Source organism: Schistocerca serialis, chromosome 10 (genome assembly GCF_023864345.2).
Source record: "Schistocerca serialis cubense isolate TAMUIC-IGC-003099 chromosome 10, iqSchSeri2.2, whole genome shotgun sequence".
In the NCBI taxonomy this organism is placed as follows: Eukaryota; Metazoa; Arthropoda; class Insecta; order Orthoptera; family Acrididae; genus Schistocerca; species Schistocerca serialis.
Genome location: NC_064647.1, coordinates 191,058,901 through 191,082,333, shown reverse-complemented (window position 1 = coordinate 191,082,333; position 23,433 = coordinate 191,058,901). Strand labels below are relative to the sequence as shown.

The 23,433-nt window shown below is 45.8% G+C and overlaps 1 protein-coding gene across 1 annotated transcript in view; it reads right to left on the bottom strand.

Annotated features, from left to right (window-relative positions):
• The window catches only part of LOC126424668 (H2.0-like homeobox protein), a 28,545-nt gene extending 5,366 nt beyond the window's left edge, over nucleotides 1-23,179 (bottom strand). The window contains exons 1-2 of the mRNA XM_050087398.1: nucleotides 23,053-23,179; nucleotides 22,843-22,991 (exon numbers count right to left, since the gene is read on the bottom strand). Of these exons, the coding sequence (XP_049943355.1) occupies nucleotides 22,843-22,991; nucleotides 23,053-23,179 (276 nt within the window). The remainder of the gene's footprint in view (nucleotides 1-22,842; nucleotides 22,992-23,052) is intronic.
• Between the last annotated feature and the right edge of the window lie 254 nt (nucleotides 23,180-23,433).

Here is a 23,433-nt window from a genome sequence, read left to right as displayed (position 1 = left end):
TTGATTAATGAACTTTATTTAAATAATAATCAGTTAAATTCAGGGTTATTGTGTCCTCATTGCCCCCAGATATTGTTACCAAGCAGGGTCCTTGCTCCCTTTTTTCCTTATATGCTAACCGAAGTTTGAGAATCTATCACTGGAAAAAATGCAAATCTAAAGAAATGCACAAATTAAGAGTGCGGAAGTTTTATTTATTTTACATATAGCTTGGAGCACATGGCTGTTTGGTTTGGTACGTATTCTAGTATTTAATTCTGTTCAAGTCAGTAAAAAAGGCTCAGTTGTTCAGACAATAATATGAAATCCAATTTGAAAATTAAGTAACTGCAAAGTAAAAAGTGCTTGCCTTTCTCTAAATTTCTTTGATGACGTTATGTTGAGGTCTCTGAAGGTCATTGTTCACGTAAAGAAGTTCAAATTGACATACTGTTTAAGTGGATATTTTCAAATCATTACTCGATTGCCTTTATCAAAATTTAATGACAAACTTAACGTAAAAGTGACTTCTCAGTTTTCTTTAGCATTACATACTCACTTAAAATTAGTGTCAAAAAACGTGAAATCCTTCAGTTGCCACGTCAGTGTTTAATAATAAATGTTTTTCATTCCCATCGTCTTGTACAGGATTTTGGATGTAAATCGCCCTAGTGGGCTGGCGACCGTAATTATTTCCTTTTCGTTCATTAGTGTAACTTTTGGATTCATGATCAGTGGTACCCCTTTTCTGTCAAGCGTTGTTCGTGAGTGAATGCACAAAAGCCGGCCGGTGTGGCCGTGCGGTTCTAGGCGCTTCAGTCTGGAACCGCGTGACCGCTACGGCCGCAGGTTCGAATCCTGCCTCGGGCATGGATGTGTGTGATGTTCTTAGGTTAGTTAGGTTTAAGTAGTTCTAAGTTCTAAGGGACTGATGACCACAGATGTTAAGTCCCATAGTGCTCAGAGCCATTTGGAATGCACAAAATAACTTTCATTTTTCCAAATTGTAGCCCTGTTCGATTTAATTACTTTTTTGTTTTTAGTAGACTTTTCTATCAGAAAGATCGGTTGTACACTTTCCCCCTACTTATCGGTATTACTTCTTCGGGAAAGATAGCCTTATCCAATTAGAAAAATTCTATTAGGTATATACGCGTTCCACGGTCATATTTTATATCTCAAACAGTATAGGCCGATTAGTAATGGGGAGGTTACAACTTGTACCCGTAGACTACTTCTTAACACAGCGAGGCCTTCGATTGTCGGCAACTAATGATCAAAGGGGTCATTGTGTTGAGAAGAAATCTACAGATAGGACTAACTATTTCGTCTGACATGTCGGTCAGGGAGCCTGAAGATGGCGTAATGTAGCGCCGAAACTGCTTACGCAAATAAAATAAAACTGGAAACTTAGATGGCTGAAGGTGTTTTGACAGGACATTTAACGAGTTGCTTTGCCTATCTGCAGGAGCGAAGTAATTCGACAGAATAATACGAAGTGCACAGTTTCATTACCTGTTCTCACGCGGCTGCCCCCTAATGTGGCTATGCCGCGGCGCACATTACGAATCGAAACTTGCAGAGATACTCCGTCCACTGATAAATGTCAGTTTGCTGTATGTCTTGTACAAGGGAGGATCGGAAAGTAACGCCGGGTATTGCAGCTGGAATGTCGAAATTTTACGATATAGTCTCAAGTTTGAAGTTTTCGGTACAGAGGATATTTTGTTTTCATGTGCAGCTAGAAGCCTGAACTACGAAACAAACATGGCGCGCACGTTTCTTCTGTCAAGTTGGGCAGAGCAGCAAAGTGTAGTTCGATATTTGCGGGCCAAAGGGCACCAACCGAGTGAAATTCACACGGACACATGTGGCGTGTGCCAGGATGACTGTATGGACCATAGGCACGGCTTTCCGGATTGGGAAGGAGCGCCTGGTCCCCGGCACGAATCCGCCCGGCGGACTTGCGGCGAGGTCCGGTGAACCGGCCAGCCTGTGGATGATTTTTAGGCAGTTTACCATCTGCCTCGGCGAATGCGGACTGGTTCCCCTTATTCCGCCTCATCTACACTATGTCGGCGACTGCTGCGCAAACAAGTTCTCCACGTACGCTTACACCACCATTATTCTACTACGCAAACATAGGGGATACACTCGTCTGGTGTGAGACGTTCCATGGGGGGGGGGTCTACCGAGGACCGAACCGCACACTAACCCTAAAAGAGTGGTTGTGGAAAGAGTGGTGTGGGGCGGCGGAGGGGTGAAGTGGACTGTGGTAGTCGTTGTGGACCACTGCGGCTGCGGCGGGGACGGAGCCTCTCCGTCGTTTCTAGGTTCCCGGTTAACATACAATACAATGGACCGTAGCAATGTCTCCAGGTGGTGTGCATTCTTCCAAGAGGGCCGTGTGAACCTCAGTGATTCGCCACGCTCCGAGCAGCCGGAAACAGCTACAACCCCGCAGAATGTCGGAGCCATTGAGGCAGCGGTTTTGAACGCCCGGATGTGTAGCTGTCAACGTTATCGCAACAATTCAACATTTGCTATGGTGCAGTGTACGATACTGTTCGTGACACGCTGAAATTTCGTAAAGTTAGTGCTCGCTGCGTGCCTAAGAACCTGACTGACAACCACAATGGCCAGCGAAAGATGACAAGCTTGGATCACTTAATGTGTTGACACCGTAGAAGGGCGCCACTTTCTGAAAGGAATCGTCATTCCGGTAACTAGGGAGGCCTCTATGGAAACGGAAACATGCTGGTTCTCCGGTACGAAAAAAAAAATCAAAGTGACTCAGTATGCTAGGAAAGTGCTTCTGACAGTGTTCTGGGATATGCAGGGCGTATTACTGGTGGACTTCGATGAACAATGGTTAAGTTGCGTCGTGGCCTTCGTGACAAACGCCACAACATTAATGCTGATGCTGTTGAACTACTTCTTGACAATACTCGCCCCCCACGTTGCTGGTCTTGTTCGAGAGAACATCGTCAAATTTGGGTGGGAGGTGCCCAGCGTCCACCATACAGTCCGGACCTTGCACTGTCGGACTTTGGTCTGTTCGGTCACATGCAGAAATTCCAGCCCGGCCAACGCTTGGCGACAGATACAAATGACTTATACGAACATGGCGTATTGAAACTGGTACCACCATGGAAGAAATGTGTTTAGAATGTTGGCGACTATGAAGAAAAATAGGTAAAAGGTTCATTTGTGATTTTGTTTGTTTTGTTATCTATTAAATCTTTTGGTAGTAAAATTATTGTGTGTTACTTTCCGATCTTCCCCCGCAGTTTTCGTGAGGTTGTCCCCTGAAACTCCAGTCGCACTTATGAGCAACACTGTCTGCGCTTATAGGATTTGAGCGTGTCAGCAGACATCTATTTCTCAAAGTAGCAAGACAGGGGTGGAGCTGGGGGAAGAAAACAAACCTCGAAAATAACGAATTTAAAGGCTAAAAGATTTTGGAGTATAAAATATTTTGGTTAGTAGACTAGCGTGTAGCATTTTAGAGACGTATTCGCAAAGTCACCACTGCCACTAGGGATAAACTTTTAAACTTCTTGTTAAATTCTATATTTATTGTGAAATGGAAATGTTAATTAATATATATTCGATAGAAACTTAGAAGTGAAGATATATTTTTGTTTTTTGCTACTGGATGCATGAAAATGTCACAGTCAATTAAAATTTGTGCAGAAACGAGCAAGACCGAACAGGAAATAAAATACTTTTTATTTCTAGAGGTTGTACAGTGTCCCTAATGTATATTTGTAGACATATTTTAATTTAGCACTTACCGCATATCAAATTGTAATTTATTTCATGCAACTGGCAAGAAAATGAACTAAAAGGTTTTATTTAATTGAAAAATATGTTTCAGTTACTGTTAATTAAAATTTTAATTTGACCCTTTATTGGAAATATCGTGAATTCACTAGGGGGGGGGGGGGGGGGCCTCAGCCACAGCACTTGACGACAGCCGGCCAGGGTGGCCGAGCGGTTCTAGGCGCTACAGTCTGGAACCGCGCGACCGCTACGGTCGCAGGTTCGAATCCTGCCACGGGCATGGATGTGTGTGGTGTCCTTAAGGTAGTTAGGTTTAAGTAGTTCTAAGTTCTAGGGGACTGATGACCTCAGAAGTTAAGTCCCATAGTGCTGAGAGCCATTTTTGAACTTGACGACATGTAGTCGATTCAAACTTGAGGAGACTGGTAGATAAGTGAAAACTGAGCATTTTTCATCAGCATGTATGCTATCTACAAACGCATATTTCCATAAAAATCGGGAAAAGAAATTTTTTTGACTGCCACTTATGTTTTGCCGGCCGCGGTGGTCTAGCGGTTCTAGGCGCGCAGTCCGGAACCGCGCGACTGCTACGGTCGCAGGTTCGAATCCTGTCTCGGGCATGGATGTGTGTGATGTCCTTAGGTTAGTTCGGTTTAAGTAGTTCTAAGTTCTAGGGGACTGATGACCTCAGATGTTAAGTCTCATAGTGCTCAGAGCCATTTGAACCATTTTGAACCACTTATGTTTCGGAAAGGTAAGCGTCGCTTGGACCAAGGCCCAGGTGTATAGAGCCTGTGTTCGCTTTCCAAGTGCATTCTTTTTCCTCATTAGTGCTTTTTTCCCCCTCGAAACTGAGAGGAATAGGAGAGTTAATTAAAACTAAGCTAAATCTAAACTCCATGTTATTATTCCTTATTGATTTAATTTTCTTACTAATAAGGTAATTAAATCAGTAAGGAATAATAACAAGACAGGCAAATAAATTCCTCAAATACATAGCTTAGAAAATAACTGAAATTTTTAGCCCGTTTGTGTGAAAACTGCTCCGAGTAACAGGGATTCGAAGAGAAGCATTCGGCTCACTTTATCGCTTGAGGGAAAAAAACGAACCCTTATCGCGGCTGGCAGTATGCATAAAATAACGCATTCGCACTCGGCAAGGTGTTCCATCACAACGTATGGAAACATGTTGCTTAAACTTCTCCTGTGATTATAAGGAACACATGATTGGTCCTCAGGCTACAGAAGAGGTGAATCGCTGAACCAATTTGTTAACATATGTTGACGTCAGTCTCTCCAAATCCGGTAAACTGGCAAATTAAATTTGCAAAATATATTTTGAGAACATTTTAAAACCATACATTGCTGATAAGTTTTGACTGATATTGGATTCCTGGGATTGACTATCTTGCGTGATTGCATGGTTGTACTCGCAGATGGCGAGGGCCATCCGACTTGCACGGTAGAAGTAATGTTGCGAAACAGCACACCAGTGTGCCATCAGTGTGATATTTATTTCTATCGTCAAGTTAAAAACTTCGTTTCAAGACCTCAAAACTGTAATCTGCTTTCTAGAAACCCAGCGGGAACTGGACAACTACGAGGATGCAATACGCTTCATAGTATAATTTGTGACCGACTTTCAGTACTAATTTTCCAGGAAATGTTTTAGTATGCGTAGTATACATAAAAATTAATTCCCGAAAAAGAAATATTTGTAAGTGTAAAGCCGGCTGGGGTGGCCGAGCGGTTCTAGGCGCTACAATCTGGAACCGCGCGACCGCTACGGTCGCAGGTTCGAATCCTGCCTCGGGCATGGATGTGTGTGCTGTTCTTAGGTTAGTTAGGTTTAAGTAGTTCTTAGTCTAGGGGACTGCTGACCTCAGATGTTAAGTCCCATAGTGCTCAGAGCCATTTGAACCATTTCTGAAGGAACGATGTAGTTGCACCAAGACTGCATTTGTAACACGTTATTAGTGCCTCGAGTGTATTTGCTGGGAATGTTTCTGTGACAACTACCATCCACTTAGTTGTTCGAAAGCAATTGAGGATATGTAAAAGATTGAGTGAAAGAGCCATTGTAAAGCGACCAGGATTAAATTTCTAATTCTTTACTAATCCAAGTAGTTTCAGAAATTTACTTGAGTACCTTTTTATTATTCGTTACTGATTTACATACTTAAACCCGCCTAGTCCTACCTATTTCGAAACGAAAAAAATACAAATGAAAAAAAGTGAATGTACCTGGGAACCGAATACATGTCCTTTGCTATCCAGAAGGATGCCGTGGTCGCTGCACCAGGGTCACTTTTGTTGCACATAGCTTACCTTGTTGTTGTTGTTGTGGTCATCAGTCCTGAGACTGGTTTGATGCAGCTCTCCATGCTACTCTATCCTGTGCCCGCATCTCGTGGTCGTGCGGTAGCGTTCTCGCTTCCCACGCCCGGGTTCCCGGGTTCGATTCCCGGCGGGGTCAGGGATTTTCTCTGCCTCGTGATGGCTGGGTGTTGTGTGCTGTCCTTAGGTTAGTTAGGTTTAAGTAGTTCTAAGTTCTAGAGGACTTATGACCACAGCAGTTGAGTCCCATAGTGCTCAGAGCCATTTGAACCATTTGAACCTATCCTGTGCAAGCTTTTTCATCTCCCAGTACCTACTGCAACCTACATCCTTCTGAATCTGCTTAGTGTATTCATCTCTTGGTCTCCCTCTACGATTTTTACCCTCCAAGCTGCCCTCCAATACTAAATTGGTGATCCCTTGATGTCTCAGAACATGTCCTACCAACCGATCCTTTCTTCTGGTCAAGTTGTGCCACAAACTTCTCTTCTCCCCAATCCTATTCAATACTTCCTCATTAGTTATGTGATCTACCCATCTAATCTTCAGCATTCTTCTGTAGCACCACATTTCGAAAGCTTCTATTCTCTTCTTGTCCAAACTATTTATCGTCCATGTTTCACTTCCATACATGGCTACACTCCATACAAATACTTTCAGAAACGGCTTCCTGACACTTAAATCTGTACTCGATGTTAACAAATTTCTCTTCTTCAGAAACGATTTCCTTGCCATTGCCAGTCTACATTTTATATCCTCTCTACTTCGATCATCATCAGTTATTTTGCTCCCCAAATAGCGAAACTCCTTTACTACTTTAAGTATCTCATTTCCTAATCTAATTCCCTCAGCATCACCAGACTTAATTAGACTACATTCCATTATCCTTGTTTTGCTTTTGTTGATGTTCATCTTATATCCTCCTTTCAAGACACTGTCCATTCCGTTCAACTGCTCTTCCAAGCCCTTTGCTGTCTCTGAGAGCATTACAATGTCATCGGCGAACCTCAAAGTTTTTATTTCTTCTCCATGAATTTTAATACCTACTCCGAATTTTTCTTTTGTTTCCTTTACTGCTTGCTCAATATACAGATTGAACAACATCGGGGAGAGGCTACAACCCTGTCTTACTCCCTTCCCAACCACTGCTTCCCTTTCATGTCCCTCGACTCTTATAACTGCCATCTGTTTTCTGTAGAAATTGTAAATAGCCTTTCGCTCCCTGTATTTAACCCCTGCCACCTTTAGAATTTGAAAGAGAGTATTCCAGTCAACATTGTCAAAAGCTTTCTCTAAGTCTACAAATGCTAGAAACATAGGTTTGCCTTTCCTTAATCTTTCTTCTAAGATAAGTCGTAAGGTCAGTATTGCTTCACGTGTTCCAGTGTTTCTACGGAATCCAAACCGATCTTCCCCGAGGTTGGCTTCTACTAGTTTTTCCATTCGTCTGTAAAGAATTCGCGTTAGTATTTTGCAGCTGTGACTTATTAAACTGATAGTTCGTAATTTTCACATCTGTCAACACCTGCTTTCTTTGGGATTGGAATTATGGGTTCAAATAAGTTTCTTTCCTCAATTTCTAGGAAAATATGTCTTTGTGGACCCCATATATGGTGAAGAAAAACACACAATTTTCAATTATCTGTTGAAGTTGTCAATTTTAAGTATATTGCATGTCCTGTTCAGTTTTATCCTGTTGCTCGGCGATAGTGTCTGTTCTTTCATATATGCATGTAAGAATACAAGAGTGTATTTGTGCTTACTGTTCCACATTTCATACTGATCATGGTCATGGACATGCAAGTCAATTGTTTAATAATCATTATGTGATGACTGTCCACAAGATTTGATAAAAATCGGACTGGTGCTTCATGGTTCAGCACTTTCAATTTCCGTCAACGTAGAAAGAGAAGAAGACACGAGCGCTACTAACAGGCTGCAAAGCTACAAAACATCTGCATGATGCGACGCTTTGTTTCACTGATAAGCACTGTGTCTGCGGAAGTTGTCTTGTTCTCACTGCTCATGTGTCGCCAGCCTACTGAAGTTTAGTGAAAACGAAACAACTTCCGCCATGGACCACCAGTGAAGCAGGTTTCCGCAACATGCAGATAATTTATAGAGATGTAATCTGTTTTCTTACTAGAGTTCATATATTTTTTTCTGTTTACATAAGAAAAGGGAAAATCTATTTGGGTTGTGGAAAAATGTAGGAACATACGAGGAATGACTTATCTGACGACATTGGTTAAAGAAAGGCAAACCTACATTTATATCAGAACTACGTAGATTTACAGAAGGCTTTCGATAATGTTGATTGGAATTCATTCTTTGAAATTGTGAAGGTAGTGGGCTAAAAATACAGGGAGCTATGGGTTATTTACAGCTTGCACAGACAGCATACTGCAACTGTAAGAAGCGTAGGAGCTGTACAGTAAGCACAATTGTAAGAGTCAAAGGACATGAAATGCAAGCAGTGGTTGAGAGGCTAGTGAGACTTGGTAGTAAACTATCACCAGTGTTATTCAACCTGTATACTGAGCTAAGGAAACGAAGGGGAATTTTGGAAACGAAATAAAAGTGCAGCAAGAAAAAATAAAAGCTTTATGTTCACTGATGACATTGTAATTCCGCCAGACACCACAAATGGTTTGACAGGTCAGCTTAACTGAATGTACATCGTGTTGAGAATGGGTTATAAGCTGTTCACAATAAATGCAAAATAGTACAATGAGTAACCAGCCAAAGATGTAAATTTTACTTTTTTTATTCACTCAATGACTAATTTTAAATCATAACATAGTATAAAACGGTATTTCCGAAATGCAAAAACCATGTCAAAAATATGTAAACGAAGTTACAGTGCATACAGCAAGCTGGAAGTTCGTAAAAATGTGAAAGAATTTTACTAGAATGTAATTGAATTACATCAGCTAATGCCCAGGGAATTTAACTAGGAAATGAGAAGTTAAAGTAGTAAATTCGTGTTTAGACAGTGAAATAATTGACGACGGCCGAAGTAGAGGATAAAATGTAAAGTGGCTACAGCAAGAAAAGCGTGTATGAAAAAGAATTTGTTAACTTGTAAAATAAAACAAATGTGAAACAATTTTAGTAGGGTGTGATTGAATGAAATCAGCTGATGCTGAGAGAATTAGACTATGGAATGAAAAAATAAAGTAGTAAATTGGTATTTAGACACAGAAACAATTTGACAACGGCCGAAGTAGAGGATAAAATGTAGAGTGGTTATAGCAAGAAAAGCATGTATGAAAGAGAGGAATTTTTTAACGTGTAATATAAATTTAAATGTTAAGCATATTTTCTGAAAGTATTTGTCTAGAGTACAGCTTTTAGCGGAAGTGAAACATGAACGACAAGCATTTCAGACAAGATGTGAATTGAGGTGCTGCAGAAGAATGCTGAAGACCAGATGGTAGGTCGAGTAACTAATGAAGAGGCACTGAAACGAATTGAAAAAGAAAGAAATTTATGGCAGAAACTGACTAAAAGAAGACATGAGTTGATAACATCCTGAGGCATCATGGAGGGGAGTGTGGGGTGGTAAAAGTTGCAGAGGAAGCCCAGGAGACGAATATAGCAAGGTAACTCAAATTGATTGTTAGGTTGCTGTAGTTACTCGGAGACGAAGAGACTAGCTCAGGACAGGTTGGTGTCAGTTGCTTCAAAACCCTCTTCGAACTGCAAATCACAAGTGCAATAACAATAAAAAAGAACAATAACCATCTTCTTCACGTCCGACTGCTTTACCAGGCCACAACGCACAGCCTCGAGTGGATCATGGAATCACTGAAGTTGGGCGTTTGCTCAAAATTACGTATCGAAGATAAAAACGTAACGTCGACGCACTTTTACCGATAAAATACGTGCCTTGCACCTGTGTATGTGTGCCACCTGAGACCACTGCGGATTCGTTAAAACACACAGTGAATGACCGAAACTTGCACCCCTTTTATTTCGCAAACGATTCGAGACATCGAAACGAAGGTTTCAGATTATGAGGGAGCATGTATTGTTGTGCGTTTAATACTCTTAACTCCCGTATCAAGCGAGATACTGAGGCAAATATCGCCTTTTTCTTCTAATGAAACTATATAATTTTCTCAAGTGATATACGAAAGCTCTTGGAAAGACCAATACAGTGATATAACGCTTGTTAACGACGTAGGTCGCAAAAATATTGGAGAAATGTGATAAAACGAGAAACTTGTTCCCACAAAAGCTGCTCCCTTCAAAAATGGGTACGTAAACACATCTTTCATGCTGAAACTACGAGTCAAATGAAAACCTTAAATATTTTTTAATTATTATTTACTGTGCGGAAGTGGTACAAAGCTGAATCACTTTTCAACATAATCTCCCCCACGCTCAATCCAAGTCCTCCAGCGCTTACAAAGTGCATAAATTCCTTTAGAAAAAAAATTCTTTTGTTAGTCTGCGCAACCACTCATGCACCGCATGGCGTACCTCTTCATCAGAACGGAACTTCTTTCCTCCCATTGCGTCTTTGAGTGGTCCAAACATATGGAAATCACTTGGGGCAAGGTCTGGTGAGTATGGTGGATGAGGAAGACACTCAAAATGCAGGTCTGTGATTGTTGTAACTGTTGTACGGGCATTGTGGGGCCATGCATTGTCATGTTGCAAAGGGACACCTGCTGACAGCAATCCACGTCGCTATGATTTGATTGCAGGCCGCAGATGATTTTTTAGGAGATCTGTGTATGATGCACTGGTGACAGTGGTCCCTCTACGCATTTAATGCTCCAAAAGGACGCCTTTTCCGTCCCAAGAGAGAGTCAGCATAGCCTTCCCTGCTGATGGTTCTACTCGAAACTTCTTTGGTTTTGGTGATGAGGAATGGCGCTATTCCTTGATCGCTCTCTTCGTTTCCGGTTGGTGGAAGTGAACCCAGGTTTCGTCCCCAGCTGCCGGTCGAAGTGACCGAGCGGTTCTAGGAGCTACAGTCAGGAACCGCGCGACCGCTACGGTCGCAGGTTCGAATCCTACACCTGGCATGGATGTGTGTGATGTCCTTAGGTTAGTTACGTTTAAGTAGTTCTAAGTTCTAGGGGACTGATGACCTCAGAAGTTAAGTCCTTTAGTGCTCAGAGCCTTTTGAACCATTTTTCGTCCTCAGTGACGATTCTTGCAAGGAAGTCGTCACCTTCTCATTCAAAGCGCTGAAGATGTTCTTCACAAGCACCAACACGTCGTTCTCTTATTTCAGGAGTCAGCTGCCGTGGCACCCATCTTGCAGACACTTTGTGAAATTGGAGCACATCATGCACAATGTGGTGTGCTGACCCATGACTAATCTGTAAACATGCTGTAATGTCATTCAGTGTCACCCGGCGGTTTTCCTTCACTATGGCTTCAACTGCTGCAATGGTCTGTGGAGTCACAACTCGTTGTGCCTGACCTGGACGAGGAGCATCTTCCACTGAAGTCACACCATTTGCGAACTTCCTACTCCATTCGTAGACTTGCTGCTGTGACAAACATGCGTCACCGTACTGAACCTTCATTCGTCGATGAGTTTCAATAGGTTTCACACCTTCACTACGGAAAAACCGAATAACAGAACGCTGTTCTTCTGGTGCAAGTCAGAAGTGGAGCGGCCATCTTTATACTGATACTGCGACGGTATTTGTGCATCTGCACTATGCTGCCACGTACAGGCCATTCTGCACGCTGTTTGTAACACGCTTACCGACTTACAGGATAACGGCGCGAAATTTCGATTTGTTATTACAAATTTAAGGTTTTCATTTGACTCACCCTCGTATAAAACCGTCGTGTCTGTGTTTCTGTTTGAACACGCTAATCTACAAAACTCTCAGACGAATTTTCATGGCGTTTTCACGGTTAATTTGAGCGTGACTTGCGGTAATATACAGGCTTTATTTCATCAAAATCGGTTCAGGGAAGGAAAGATTTTATAATTTAGATCTTTAACGCGACATGGGAAAACACATTCGCTCTTTGAAATTGCGGTTTACTCTTTGACATTAGAACGTTTCATATTTCTGAAAAAGCTTTTTTTCATTGATATGTTCCATGTAATACCATTCAACATAATGGATAAAATGCTTGTACTATCCTCAATGTGTTTAATCAATACTTGCATACTAATTATTAAATGTGAAAGTAACTCTGTTACTTTTTCGCCGGCCGGTATGGCCGAGCGGTTCTAGGCGCTTCAGCCTGGAATCGCGCCACCGCTACGGTCGCAGTGGATGTGTGTGTTGTCCTTAGGTTAGTTAGGTTTAAGTAGTTCTAAGTTCTAGGGGACTGATGACCTAAGAAGTTAAGTCCCATAGTTCTCAGAGCCATTTGAACCATTTTGTTACGTTTTCACGGCTAAAACGCTGAACTCATTTCGATGAAATTTGGTATGGAGACACCTAAAACCCTGACGAGAAACGTAGACTACTTTAGAATCCTAAGAGTCCGAAGTAGGAGACGGAACTTTTTCTTTTACATCAGTGGACATAACCCATGTCAAAGAATTATTAAATTTGTCACACTATGTACACTGAGGTGACAAAACCTATGGGAGAGTGATGTCCACATACACAGATGGCGGTAGTACCGTGTACACAAGCTATAAAAGGGCAATGCATTGGCGGAACAGTTTCCTTGAACACATCCGCACACTATATATTGTCCGCTGCCTTGATCCCCCTCACCCCCTGGTGTCTCCCTTCCTCTCCACTCCCAACCAGTTGCCGCACCTTTACCGTTGTGTCCCACCCTCTCTCCATCTCCACACCCTCCATCTCCTTTCCTGACGCAACTTCCGCCGTCTACCCCTCCCGGATGATGAGCTTCGCCCTGACATCTACCCTTCCTACCAACTCTAACCCCCTCTTCCTGCCTCCTCCTCAGGGCTCCCTCTCCTCCCCCTCCCTCCTGAGCGGCTTTCCCCTCCTACTCCCCCTCCCTCTCTTGTGCTCCCTTTCAGTGTCTCTGCGCTCCCTCCTGCCCTGTCTTCCCTTTTCCTCTCCCGCCCCATGTGTCTCCTGCCTCTTTGTGAACCCACGGTTGCCCCTCCTCTCTTCATCCCGCCGCTTCCCCAGCTGCCCCATGCTCTCCCCTCCTTTTCCATCCTCTCTGACCTTTCCCTCGGCAGGTCCCACCTGGTAGTTTTATTCTTCGTCGTGTGTGCTCCAAGTGGGTTTTAAGTGTGTTGTTTCGGAGTGTTTTTAATACTGTGGCCAACTTTTCACCTGTGCATGAGCATCCAGTGTCTTCTCTGTGTTTTAAGAATCGCCAACTGTGTTTTTTAACTTTCTGGTGACTTTTTTAACTGTCCCCCATGAACGTCTACATGTCCATGTCTTTTTACCTCCATTCTCCCCTTACTCTGTTTTATGTTCCCCTTTTTTATCTCCTTATGTATGTATTCTTTTATTCTTGTTTTCGTTGTCGTGTCACTCGGCTGAAGAGCGGCGGATTGTGCTGCTGACAGCCCTCCCCTGCCCATATGGGGCAGGGGAATGAAATCACAATAAAGAAAAAAAAAAAAGGCAGAGCAGTCATTTGTACTCAGGTGATTCCTGTGAAAAGTCTTACGATGTAATTGTGGACAGACCACGGGAATTAACAAATTTTGAACGTGGAATAGTACACTCCTGGAAATGGAAAAAAGAACACATTGACACCGGTGTGTCAGACCCACCATACTTGCTCCGGACACTGCCAGAGGGCTGTACAAGCAATGATCACACGCACGGCACAGCGGACACACCAGGAACCGTGGTGTTGGCCGTCGAATGGCGCTAGCTGCGCTGCATTAGTGCACCGTCGCCGTCAGTGTCAGCCAGTTTGCCGTGGCATACGGAGCTCCATCGCAGTCTTTAACACTGGTAGCATGCCGCGACAGCGTGGACGTGAACCGTATGTGCAGTTGACGGACTTTGAGCGAGGGCGTATAGTGGGCATGCGGGAGGCCGGGTGGACGTACCGCCGAATTGCTCAACACGTGGGGCGTGAGGCCTCCACAGTACATCGATGTTGTCGCCAGTGGTCGGCGGAAGGTGCACGTGCCCGTCGACCTGGGACCGGACCGCAGCGACGCACGGATGCACGCCAAGACCGTAGGATCCAATGCAGTGCTGTAGGGGACTGCACCGCCACTTCCCAGCAAATTAGGGACACTGTTGCTCCTGGGGTATCGGCGAATACCATTCGCAACCGTCTCCATGAAGCTGGGCTACGGTCCTGCACACCGTTAGGCCGTCTTCCGCTCACGCCCCAACATCGTGCAGCCCGCCTCCAGTGGTGTCGCGACAGGCGTGAATGGAGGGACGAATGGAGACGTGCAGGTGAGCGCCACAATCAGGACTGCATACGACCGAGGCACACAGGACCAACACCCGGCATCATGGTGTGGGGAGCAATCTCCTACACTGGCCGTACACCACTGGTGATCGTCGAGGGGACACTGAATAGTGCACGGTACATCCAAACCGTCATCGAACCCATCGTTCTACCATTCCTAGACCGGCAAGGGAACTTGCTGTTCCAACAGGACAATGCACGTCCGCATGTATCCCGTGCCACCCAACGTGCTCTAGAAGGTGTAAGTCAACTACCCTGGCCAGCAAGATCTCCGGATCTGTCCCCCATTGAGCATGTTTGGGACTGGATGAAGCGTCGTCTCACGCGGTCTGCACGTCCAGCACGAACGCTGGTCCAACTGAGACGCCAGGTGGAAATGGCATGGCAAGCCGTTCTACAGGACTACATCCAGCATCTCTACGATCGTCTCCATGGGAGAATAGCAGCCTGCATTGCTGCGAAAGGTGGATATACACTGTACTAGTGCCGACATTGTGCATGCTCTGTTGCCTGTGTCTATGTGCCTGTGGTTCTGTCAGTGTGATCATGTGATGTATCTGGCCCCAGGAATGTGTCAATAAAGTTTCCCCTTCCTGGGACAATGAATTCACGGTGTTCTTATTTCAATTTCCAGGAGTGTATTTGGAACTGGAGGCATGGGACAGTCAAGAGTGTGCCAGGAATACCAAATTTTAGGCATTACTTCTCACCACAGGCAACGCAGTGGCCGACAGCCTTCGCTTAACGACCGAGAGCAGCGGCGTTTACGTATTGTTGTCAGTGCTAACAGATAAACACCTCTGGGCGAAACGAGGACAGAAGTCTAGCTGGGACGTACGACGAACGTATCTGTTAGGGCAATGTGGCGAAATCTGGCGTTAACAGTCTATGGCAGCAAAGTACCTTTGCTAACAGCATGCGGCACTTTTCCTGGGCTCGTGACCATATCAGTTGTGTCGTGTCCTGACGTAGGTGGGAGATGGAAAAAAGGGGTTACTGGTCAGTCTGCGCTCCCGAGCTGTACAGGGCAGAAGGCACAACGACAATTCACAGTGAAGGTTCAAAAATGGTTCAAATGGCTCTCAGCATTATGGGACTTAACATCTGCGGTCATCAGTCCCCTAGAATTTAGAACTACTTAAACCTAACTAACCTAAGGACATCACACACATCCATGCCCGAGCAGGATTCGAACCTGCAACTGTAGCAGTCGCGCGGTTCACGACTGCAGCGCCTAGAACCGCTAGACCACTCACAGTGAAGGCATTTGATTGTTTTCCTCTACCTGAGCCACCACTGGTACAGGCATTTACTAGAAATGCAGGTGGTGAGACTCGGTAGGGAGATTCTTGGACAAGCGGTGTTTTGAAATAGTTGTTTATTCCAGACAGGACTAACTAATACACTGGAGGCTAGTTCTAGGGTTAGAAAAAGCATGAATAACACTGTTACAACGGAAGCCAGTGCAGAAGTCCCAGGAGTGGATGCTAACCACAGTAGCGAACACTAGCAGCATATTAACGCAACAACTTAGTTGCTAAACAAAACATACTGAATGTGACACTGTTCACTGAGGCACTCCAAGTAAGAGAGCAGACTTACGCAGAGCTGGACCGAGGCTGTCGACGGACGCGGATTCGGCGCCCAGATAATTTCACTGAGAACTCCGCCAAAATGCGGAGTCTAGGGGTTTTAAAGAGTCGCGTGGGGGCACTGTTTTCCCCTCTCAAAGCCACCCAGCCAATCCCGTAAGTCTCTTGCAGGTGCCCCCAATCACGGTTTAGTTCGGTCCCCTCTACTGCTCCTAAGGTGGGGATATTAATGCAGAGCCGGCCGCGGTGGTCTAGCGGTTCTAGGCGCGCAGTCCGGAACCGCGCGACTGCTGCTGTCGCAGGTTCGAATCCTGCCTCGGGCATGGATGTGTGTGCTGTCCTTAGATTAGTTAGGTTTAAATAGTTCTAAGTTCTAGGGGACTGATGACCACAGATGTTAAGTCCCATAGTGCTCAGAACCATTTGAACCATTTTTTTGTTAATGCAGTTACCGAGCGAGGTTGCGCAGTGGTTAGCACACTGGACTCGCATTCAGGAGGACGACGGTTCAATCCCGCGTCCGACCATCCTGATTTAGGTTTTCCGTGATTTCCCTAGATCACTTCAGGCAAATGCTGGGATGGTTCCTGCGAAAGGGCACGGCCGATTTCCTTCCCCATTCTTCCCTAATCCGAGCTTGTGCTCCGTCTCTAATGACCTCGATGTCGACGGGACGTTAAACACTAATCTCCTCCTCTCCTGTTAATGCAGTTGCACTAAGTCCGTATTTGGTATCAACATTGTTCAGCTGAAAGCTAAACGTAACTGCTCTGCCAAATAAGTCTTGCAACATTATTGTTATACGTCATTTAGCCCCGCCCCTCGGGCTCCCCGGAGTAGGGACTGCTAGGTCAACAGTTTTTGGCGTTTTCGCTCTCTTTCTAACCCTTGTGAGCCTACTGATGTTGCTGTTCTCAGGGCTGGTATCAAGCTGGCTTTATACACTAGTACCTGCCTGTTGGTTACAAAATTCTACGGTAACAACCTACTACAGCGTCTAGACGACATATGAAGTTACATGTTAATTCCTTGAAGAGTAACTAACGCCCTGGGACCGCGTCTGGGGGCGTCTGCATTTTCGCAAGGTTCTCCCCTTACGGTTTACTACCTGTAACAATATCTCTCTTAGTTTCGTCTGCCCTCAGGATCATCTCTGCTTCCGCGCCTTGGAACGCCTGTCCTCCTTCCTCACAGCTTCAAGATAACACTGCAGTAGCAAGGAATAATCAATATATTACAGTTGGACTCCAGACTGGAAAACAGTGGCATTGTCAGATGCATCCTGATTTCAGTTGGTAAGACCTCATGATAGAATTGGAGAGTGACGCAGTCCTCACGAAGCCATGGACTCAAAATGTCAACAAGGCGTTGTGCAAGCTGGTGGTGGCTCCATATTGGTGCAGGTTGTCTTTACATGAATGAACTGGGTCCCGTGATCCAATGAACCGATCATTAACTGGAAATGTTTATGTTCGTCTACTTGGTGGCCATTAACAGCCATTCATTGACTTCATATTCCCAAACAACAATGGAATTTTTATGGATTACAGTGCGCCATGTCACCAGGCCACAATTGTGCGCAGTTGGTTTGAGGAACATACTGGATAATTCGGGTGAATGAATTGGCCAACCGTCAGATACACTCCTGGAAATTGAAATAAGAACACCGTGAATTCATTGTCCCAGGAAGGGGAAACTTTATTGACACATTCCTGGGGTCAGATACATCACATGATCACACTGACAGAACCACAGGCACATAGACACAGGCAACAGAGCATGCACAATGTCGGCACTAGTACAGTGTATATCCACCTTTCGCAGCAATGCAGGCTGCTATTCTCCCATGGAGACGATCGTAGAGATGCTGGATGTAGTCCTGTGGAACGGCTTACCATGCCATTTCCACCTGGCGCCTCAGTTGGACCAGCGTTCGTGCTGGACGTGCAGACCGCGTGAGACGATGCTTCATCCAGTCCCAAACACGCTCAATGGGGGACAGATCCGGAGATCTTGATGGCCAGGGTAGTTGACTTACACCTTCTAGAGCACGTTGGGTGGCACGGGATACATGCGGACGTGCATTGTCCTGTTGGAACAGCAAGTTCCCTTGCCGGTCTAGGAATGGTAGAACGATGGGTTCGATGACGGTTTGGATGTACCGTGCACTATTCAGTGTCCCCTCGACGATCACCAGTGGTGTACGGCCAGTGTAGGAGATTGCTCCCCACACCATGATGCCGGGTGTTGGTCCTGTGTGCCTCGGTCGTATGCAGTCCTGATTGTGGCGCTCACCTGCACGGCGCCAAACACGCATACGACCATCATTGGCACCAAGGCAGAAGCGACTCTCATCGCTGAAGACGACACGTCTCCATTCGTCCCTCCATTCACGCCTGTCGCGACACCACTTGAGGCGGGCTGCACGATGTTGGGGCGTGAGCGGAAGACGGCCTAACGGTGTGCTGGACCGTAGCCCAGCTTCATGGAGACGGTTGCGAATGGTCCTCGCCGATACCCCAGGAGCTAAAGTGTCCCTAATTTGCTGGGAAGTGGCGGTGCGGTCCCCTACGGCACTGCGTAGGATCCTACGGTCTTGGCGTGCATCCGTGCGTCGCTGCGGTCCGGTCCCAGGTCGACGGGCACGTGCACCTTCCGCCGACCACTGGCGACAACATCGATGTACTGTGGAGACCTCACGCCCCACGTGTTGAGCAATTCGGCGGTACGTCCACCCGGCCTCCCGCATGCCCACTATACGCCCTCGCTCAAAGTCCGTCAACTGCACATACGGTTCACGTCCACGCTGTCGCGGCATGCTACCAGTGTTAAAGACTGCGATGGAGCTCCGTATGCCACGGCAAACTGGCTGACACTGACGGCGGCGGTGCACAAATGCTGCGCAGCTAGCGCCATTCGACGGCCAACACCGCGGTTCCTGGTGTGTCCGCTGTGCCGTGCGTGTGATCATTGCTTGTACAGCCCTCTCGCAGTGTCCGGAGCAAGTATGGTGGGTCTGACACACCGGTGTCAATGTGTTCTTTTTTCCATTTCCAGGAGTGTATTAAGGGGAAGTAATTGGGAGGTCGTTCATGAACAAAATCCTGCACCGGCAACACTTTCGCAATAAGTATCGACGGCAATAGAGACAGCATTGCTCAGTATTTCTGCATGGGGGTGCCAACGCCATGTTAAGTCCATGCCACGTCAAGTTATTGCACTACAGCGGGTAAAAGGAGACCCAACACCGTATTAGGAGGTATGCCATGACTTTTGACACCTCAGTGTGTAGCTACTTGAGCAGCACAATGCTTAGCTGCACGCACCTGCCTGCTGAAATACTAAACACCCTTTTCCAAAGATGATTCACAGAGGAAGACCGCACTGCAGTTCCTTCTCCAAATCCTCGCACGAACGAAAAAATGGCTGACATCGAAATAAGTGTCAAAGGAATAGAAAAGCAACTGAAATCACTCAACAGAGGAAAGTCCACTGGACCTGACGGGATACCAAATGGATTCTGCACAGAGTACGCGAAAGAACTTGCCCCCCTTCTAACAGCCGTGTACCGCAAGTCTCTAGAGGAACGGAAGGTTCCAAATGATTGGAAAAGAGCATAGGTAGTTCCAGTTTTCAAGAAGGGTCGTCGAGCAGATGCGCAAAACTATAGGCCTATATCTCTGACGTCGATTTGTTATAGAATTTTAGAACAGGTTTTTTTGCTCGCGTATCATGTCATTTCTGGAAACCCAGAATCTACTCTGTAGGGATCAACGTGGATTCCGGAAACAGCGATCGTGTGAGACCCAACTCGCTTTATTTGTTTATGAGACCCATAAAATATTAGATACAGGCTCCAAGGTAGATGCCATTTTTCTTTAGTTCCGGAAGGCGTGCGATACAGTTCCGCGCTGTCGCCTGATAAACAAAGTAAGAGCCTACGGAATATCAGACCAGCTGTGTGGCTGGATGAAGAGTTTTTGGCAAACAGAACACAGCATGTTGTTCTCAATGGAGAGACGTCTACAGACGTTAAAGTAACCTGTGGCGTGCCACAGGGGAGTGTTAAGGGACAATTGCTTTTCACAATATATATAAATGACCTAGTAGATAGTGTCGGAAGTTCCATGCGGCTTTTCGAGGATGATGCTGTAGTACACAGAGAAGTTAGAAAATTGCAGCAAAATGCAGGAAGATCTGCAGCGGATAGGCACTTGGTGCAGGGAGTGGCAACTGACCCTTAACATAGACAAAAGTAATGTATTGCGAATACATAGAAAGAAGGATCCTTTATTGTATGATTATATGATAGCGGAACAAACACTGGTAGCAGTTACGTCTGTAAAATATCTGGGAGTATGCATACGCAACTATTTGAAGTGGAATGATCATATAAAATTAATTGTTGGTAAGGCGGGTGCCAGGTTGAGATTCATTGGGAGACTCCTTAGAAAATGTAGTCCATCAACAAAGGAGGTGGCTTACAAAACACTCGTTCGACCTATACTTGAGTATTGCTCATCAGTGTGGGATCCGTACCAGGTCGGGTTGACGGAGGAGATAGAGAAGATCCAAAGAAGAGCGGCGCGTTTCGTCACAGGGTTATTTGGTAAGCGTGATAGCGTTACGGAGATGTTTAGCAAACTCAAGTGGCAGACTCCGCAAGAGAGGCGCTCTGCATCGCGGTGTTGCTTGATGTCCAGGTTTCTAGAGGGTGCGTTTCTGGATGAGGTATCGAATATATTGCTTCCCCCTACTTATACCTCCCAAGGAGATCACGAATGTACAATTAGAGAGATTCGAGCGCTTTCCGGCAGTCGTTCTTCCCGCGAACCATACGCGACTGGAACAGGAAAGGGAGGTAATGACTGGCACGTCAAGTGCCCTCCGCCACACACCGTTGGGTGGCTTGCTGGGTATAAATGTAGATGTAGAAACTCCTCAACATGTACTGTTCGGCAGTGACGTTGTGCATGCAACCGTGTCGAGCATTAGAGCAGTGGACTGGGAGAGTGGGAGGCAAATGACAGAACTACGATTACCCCAACTGTCAGATACGTGAGCGCAGGTGACGTCGTTGCATATACAACAGTTTACTTACTCATTATCATTCATCACAGCCTGCCGATATGTAGGCACAACCGCAGATAACAGCTGGTTTCAAACAGTTTGTTAAGGCCCTTGTGGTATGCTAGAAGTTAGCATACACAGAAATCCTGAAACAGCACGTATAGCCAAAAGACATGGTAATCTAAAATACATATGTTGTAACTGGAAACTGCTGGTTACTGTGCTTACAAGATACACTACGTGTCACATCTGAAAGCTTTCTGTGTTACGCGCAGCTCGCCAGAAACTGAAACTAACATAAAATTACACTTCAGACACACTGCGTTTCGTACAGCTCACTTTAAGTACTTTTTGCCTCACAAGACTTCTCAGTTTGCCGAGGTTGGAAACACTGGTAGAGTCAAAAGAAATTTTTTGCTACGATCTCCAGTACCTGCATCATAAAAATTAGTCACATCCATAATATTGTATTCTAAAGGAAAACATTTGTCCTAATTATAACTCAACAATTCAGGCTTCGTTTTTAGTCTTTTGAGAAATCACCGAAGTATGCACAGATAATGGGGAACGTGGCCCCTCTGCAAGCCTAACATGAGGGGAACACAGGGAATTGTCAGCAGTTGGCTGCCACACTGCACACTGGCAGTGGCTGGTACCTGTTCGCATTTCTATTAGACTGTACTATGGTGTAATGAGCTGTACGAGGCAGTAGTGTGCTGTACCATGCTTCAGTGAGCTTTCCAGTGCTGTACAGTGCTGTAGTGTGTTGCAAAACGCGCTACAGGGCTGAAGCGAGCTTTACTGCACTTGCAGTACCATGCTGTAGGGAGATGTACAGTGCTGTACCGTGCTGTATGGACCTGCAGAGTACTGTAGTGAGCTGTACAGTGGTGTAGTGAGCTGCATTGTGCTCTAGTGAGCTGTAGCGTTCTGTACTGTGCTCTAGTGAGCTGCATTGTGCTGTAGTGAGCTGCATTGTGCTGTAGTGAGCTGTAGCATGCTGTACTGTGCTCTAGTGAGCTGTAATGCACAGTACTGTGCTGTAGTGAACTGTACTGTGGTGTACTGAATTGTAATGTGCTGTAGTGGGCTGTAGTGTGTTGTGCCTTGCTGCAATGTGCAGTACTGAGCTGTACTATCTAGTAGTGCACTGTACTGTGCGGTAGTGAGCTGTAGCATGCTGTAGTGTGCTGTGCTTTGCTGCAGTGAACTGTAATGGGCTGTTGTTGGATGCAGTCTGCTGTACCATGCTGTACTGTGCAACAGCGTTACTGTAGTGCACTGTACTGTGCTACAGTGAGCTGTAGCGTGTTGTATCACACTGCTTTGGGCTGTACTGTGCAACAGTGAGCATTACTGTGCTACAGTGAGCTGTAGCGTGCTGTATCACGCTGCCTTTAGCTGTACTGTGCTGTAGTGAACTGTACTGCACTGTAGTGAACTGTAGCGTGCTGGAGTGAACTGTAGCGTGCTGGAGTGAACTGTAGCGTGCTGTAGCGAACTGTAGCATGCTGGAGTGAACTGTAGCGTGCTGTAGCGAACTGTAGCGTGCTGGAGTGAACTGTAGCGTGCTGTAGTGAACTGTAGCGTGCTGTAGTGAACTGTAGCGTGCTGTAGTGAACTGTAGCGTGCTGTAGTGAACTGTACCACACTTTACCATATTGTGCTTTGGAGTGCTGTGCTTGTTGTAGTGAACTGTAGCGTGCCATACCTGCGCGTCGGTGAGGCCGAGTGTGGCGGCGAGCTGCCGCCGGTCCGGCTTGGTGATGTACTTCTGCAGCTGGAAGCGCTTCTCCAGGCCCTTGCGCTGCAGGTTGGAGAAGACAGCTCGCGACCACGAACGCTTCCGCTTGCCGCCCCCTGTCGCGCCACCACCGCCTGCCGCCCCCGCACCACTCCCGCCGCCGCCGCCCCCGCCTACCGCCCCCGCGTGCACGTGCAGGGCGCCGGAGACAGCGGGCGGCGAGCCGTGGCCCTCTGACAGCTGCAGAACTACCGGCACACCACACTGTCACACTCCACCCCCACACTAACATTCGACCAGCCATTCTCAACGATTATTTCTGATATATACAACTGGAACATCAAATAATAAGATTCTATAAGACCTATGCATAATTATTTCGCAATTAGCTAAAGATAATGATCATTCTATCATAACTAAGAAGAACATGAAGAAGAAGGGGAAATAAAGGTGGCTGCAACAATGGTTGATTAAGAATGAGGTGTTCCAAAGTGGCGAGAAGTCATTCACGTGCTGGACGAACACTAGAGCCATCATAAAGCATAATTTATATTATAC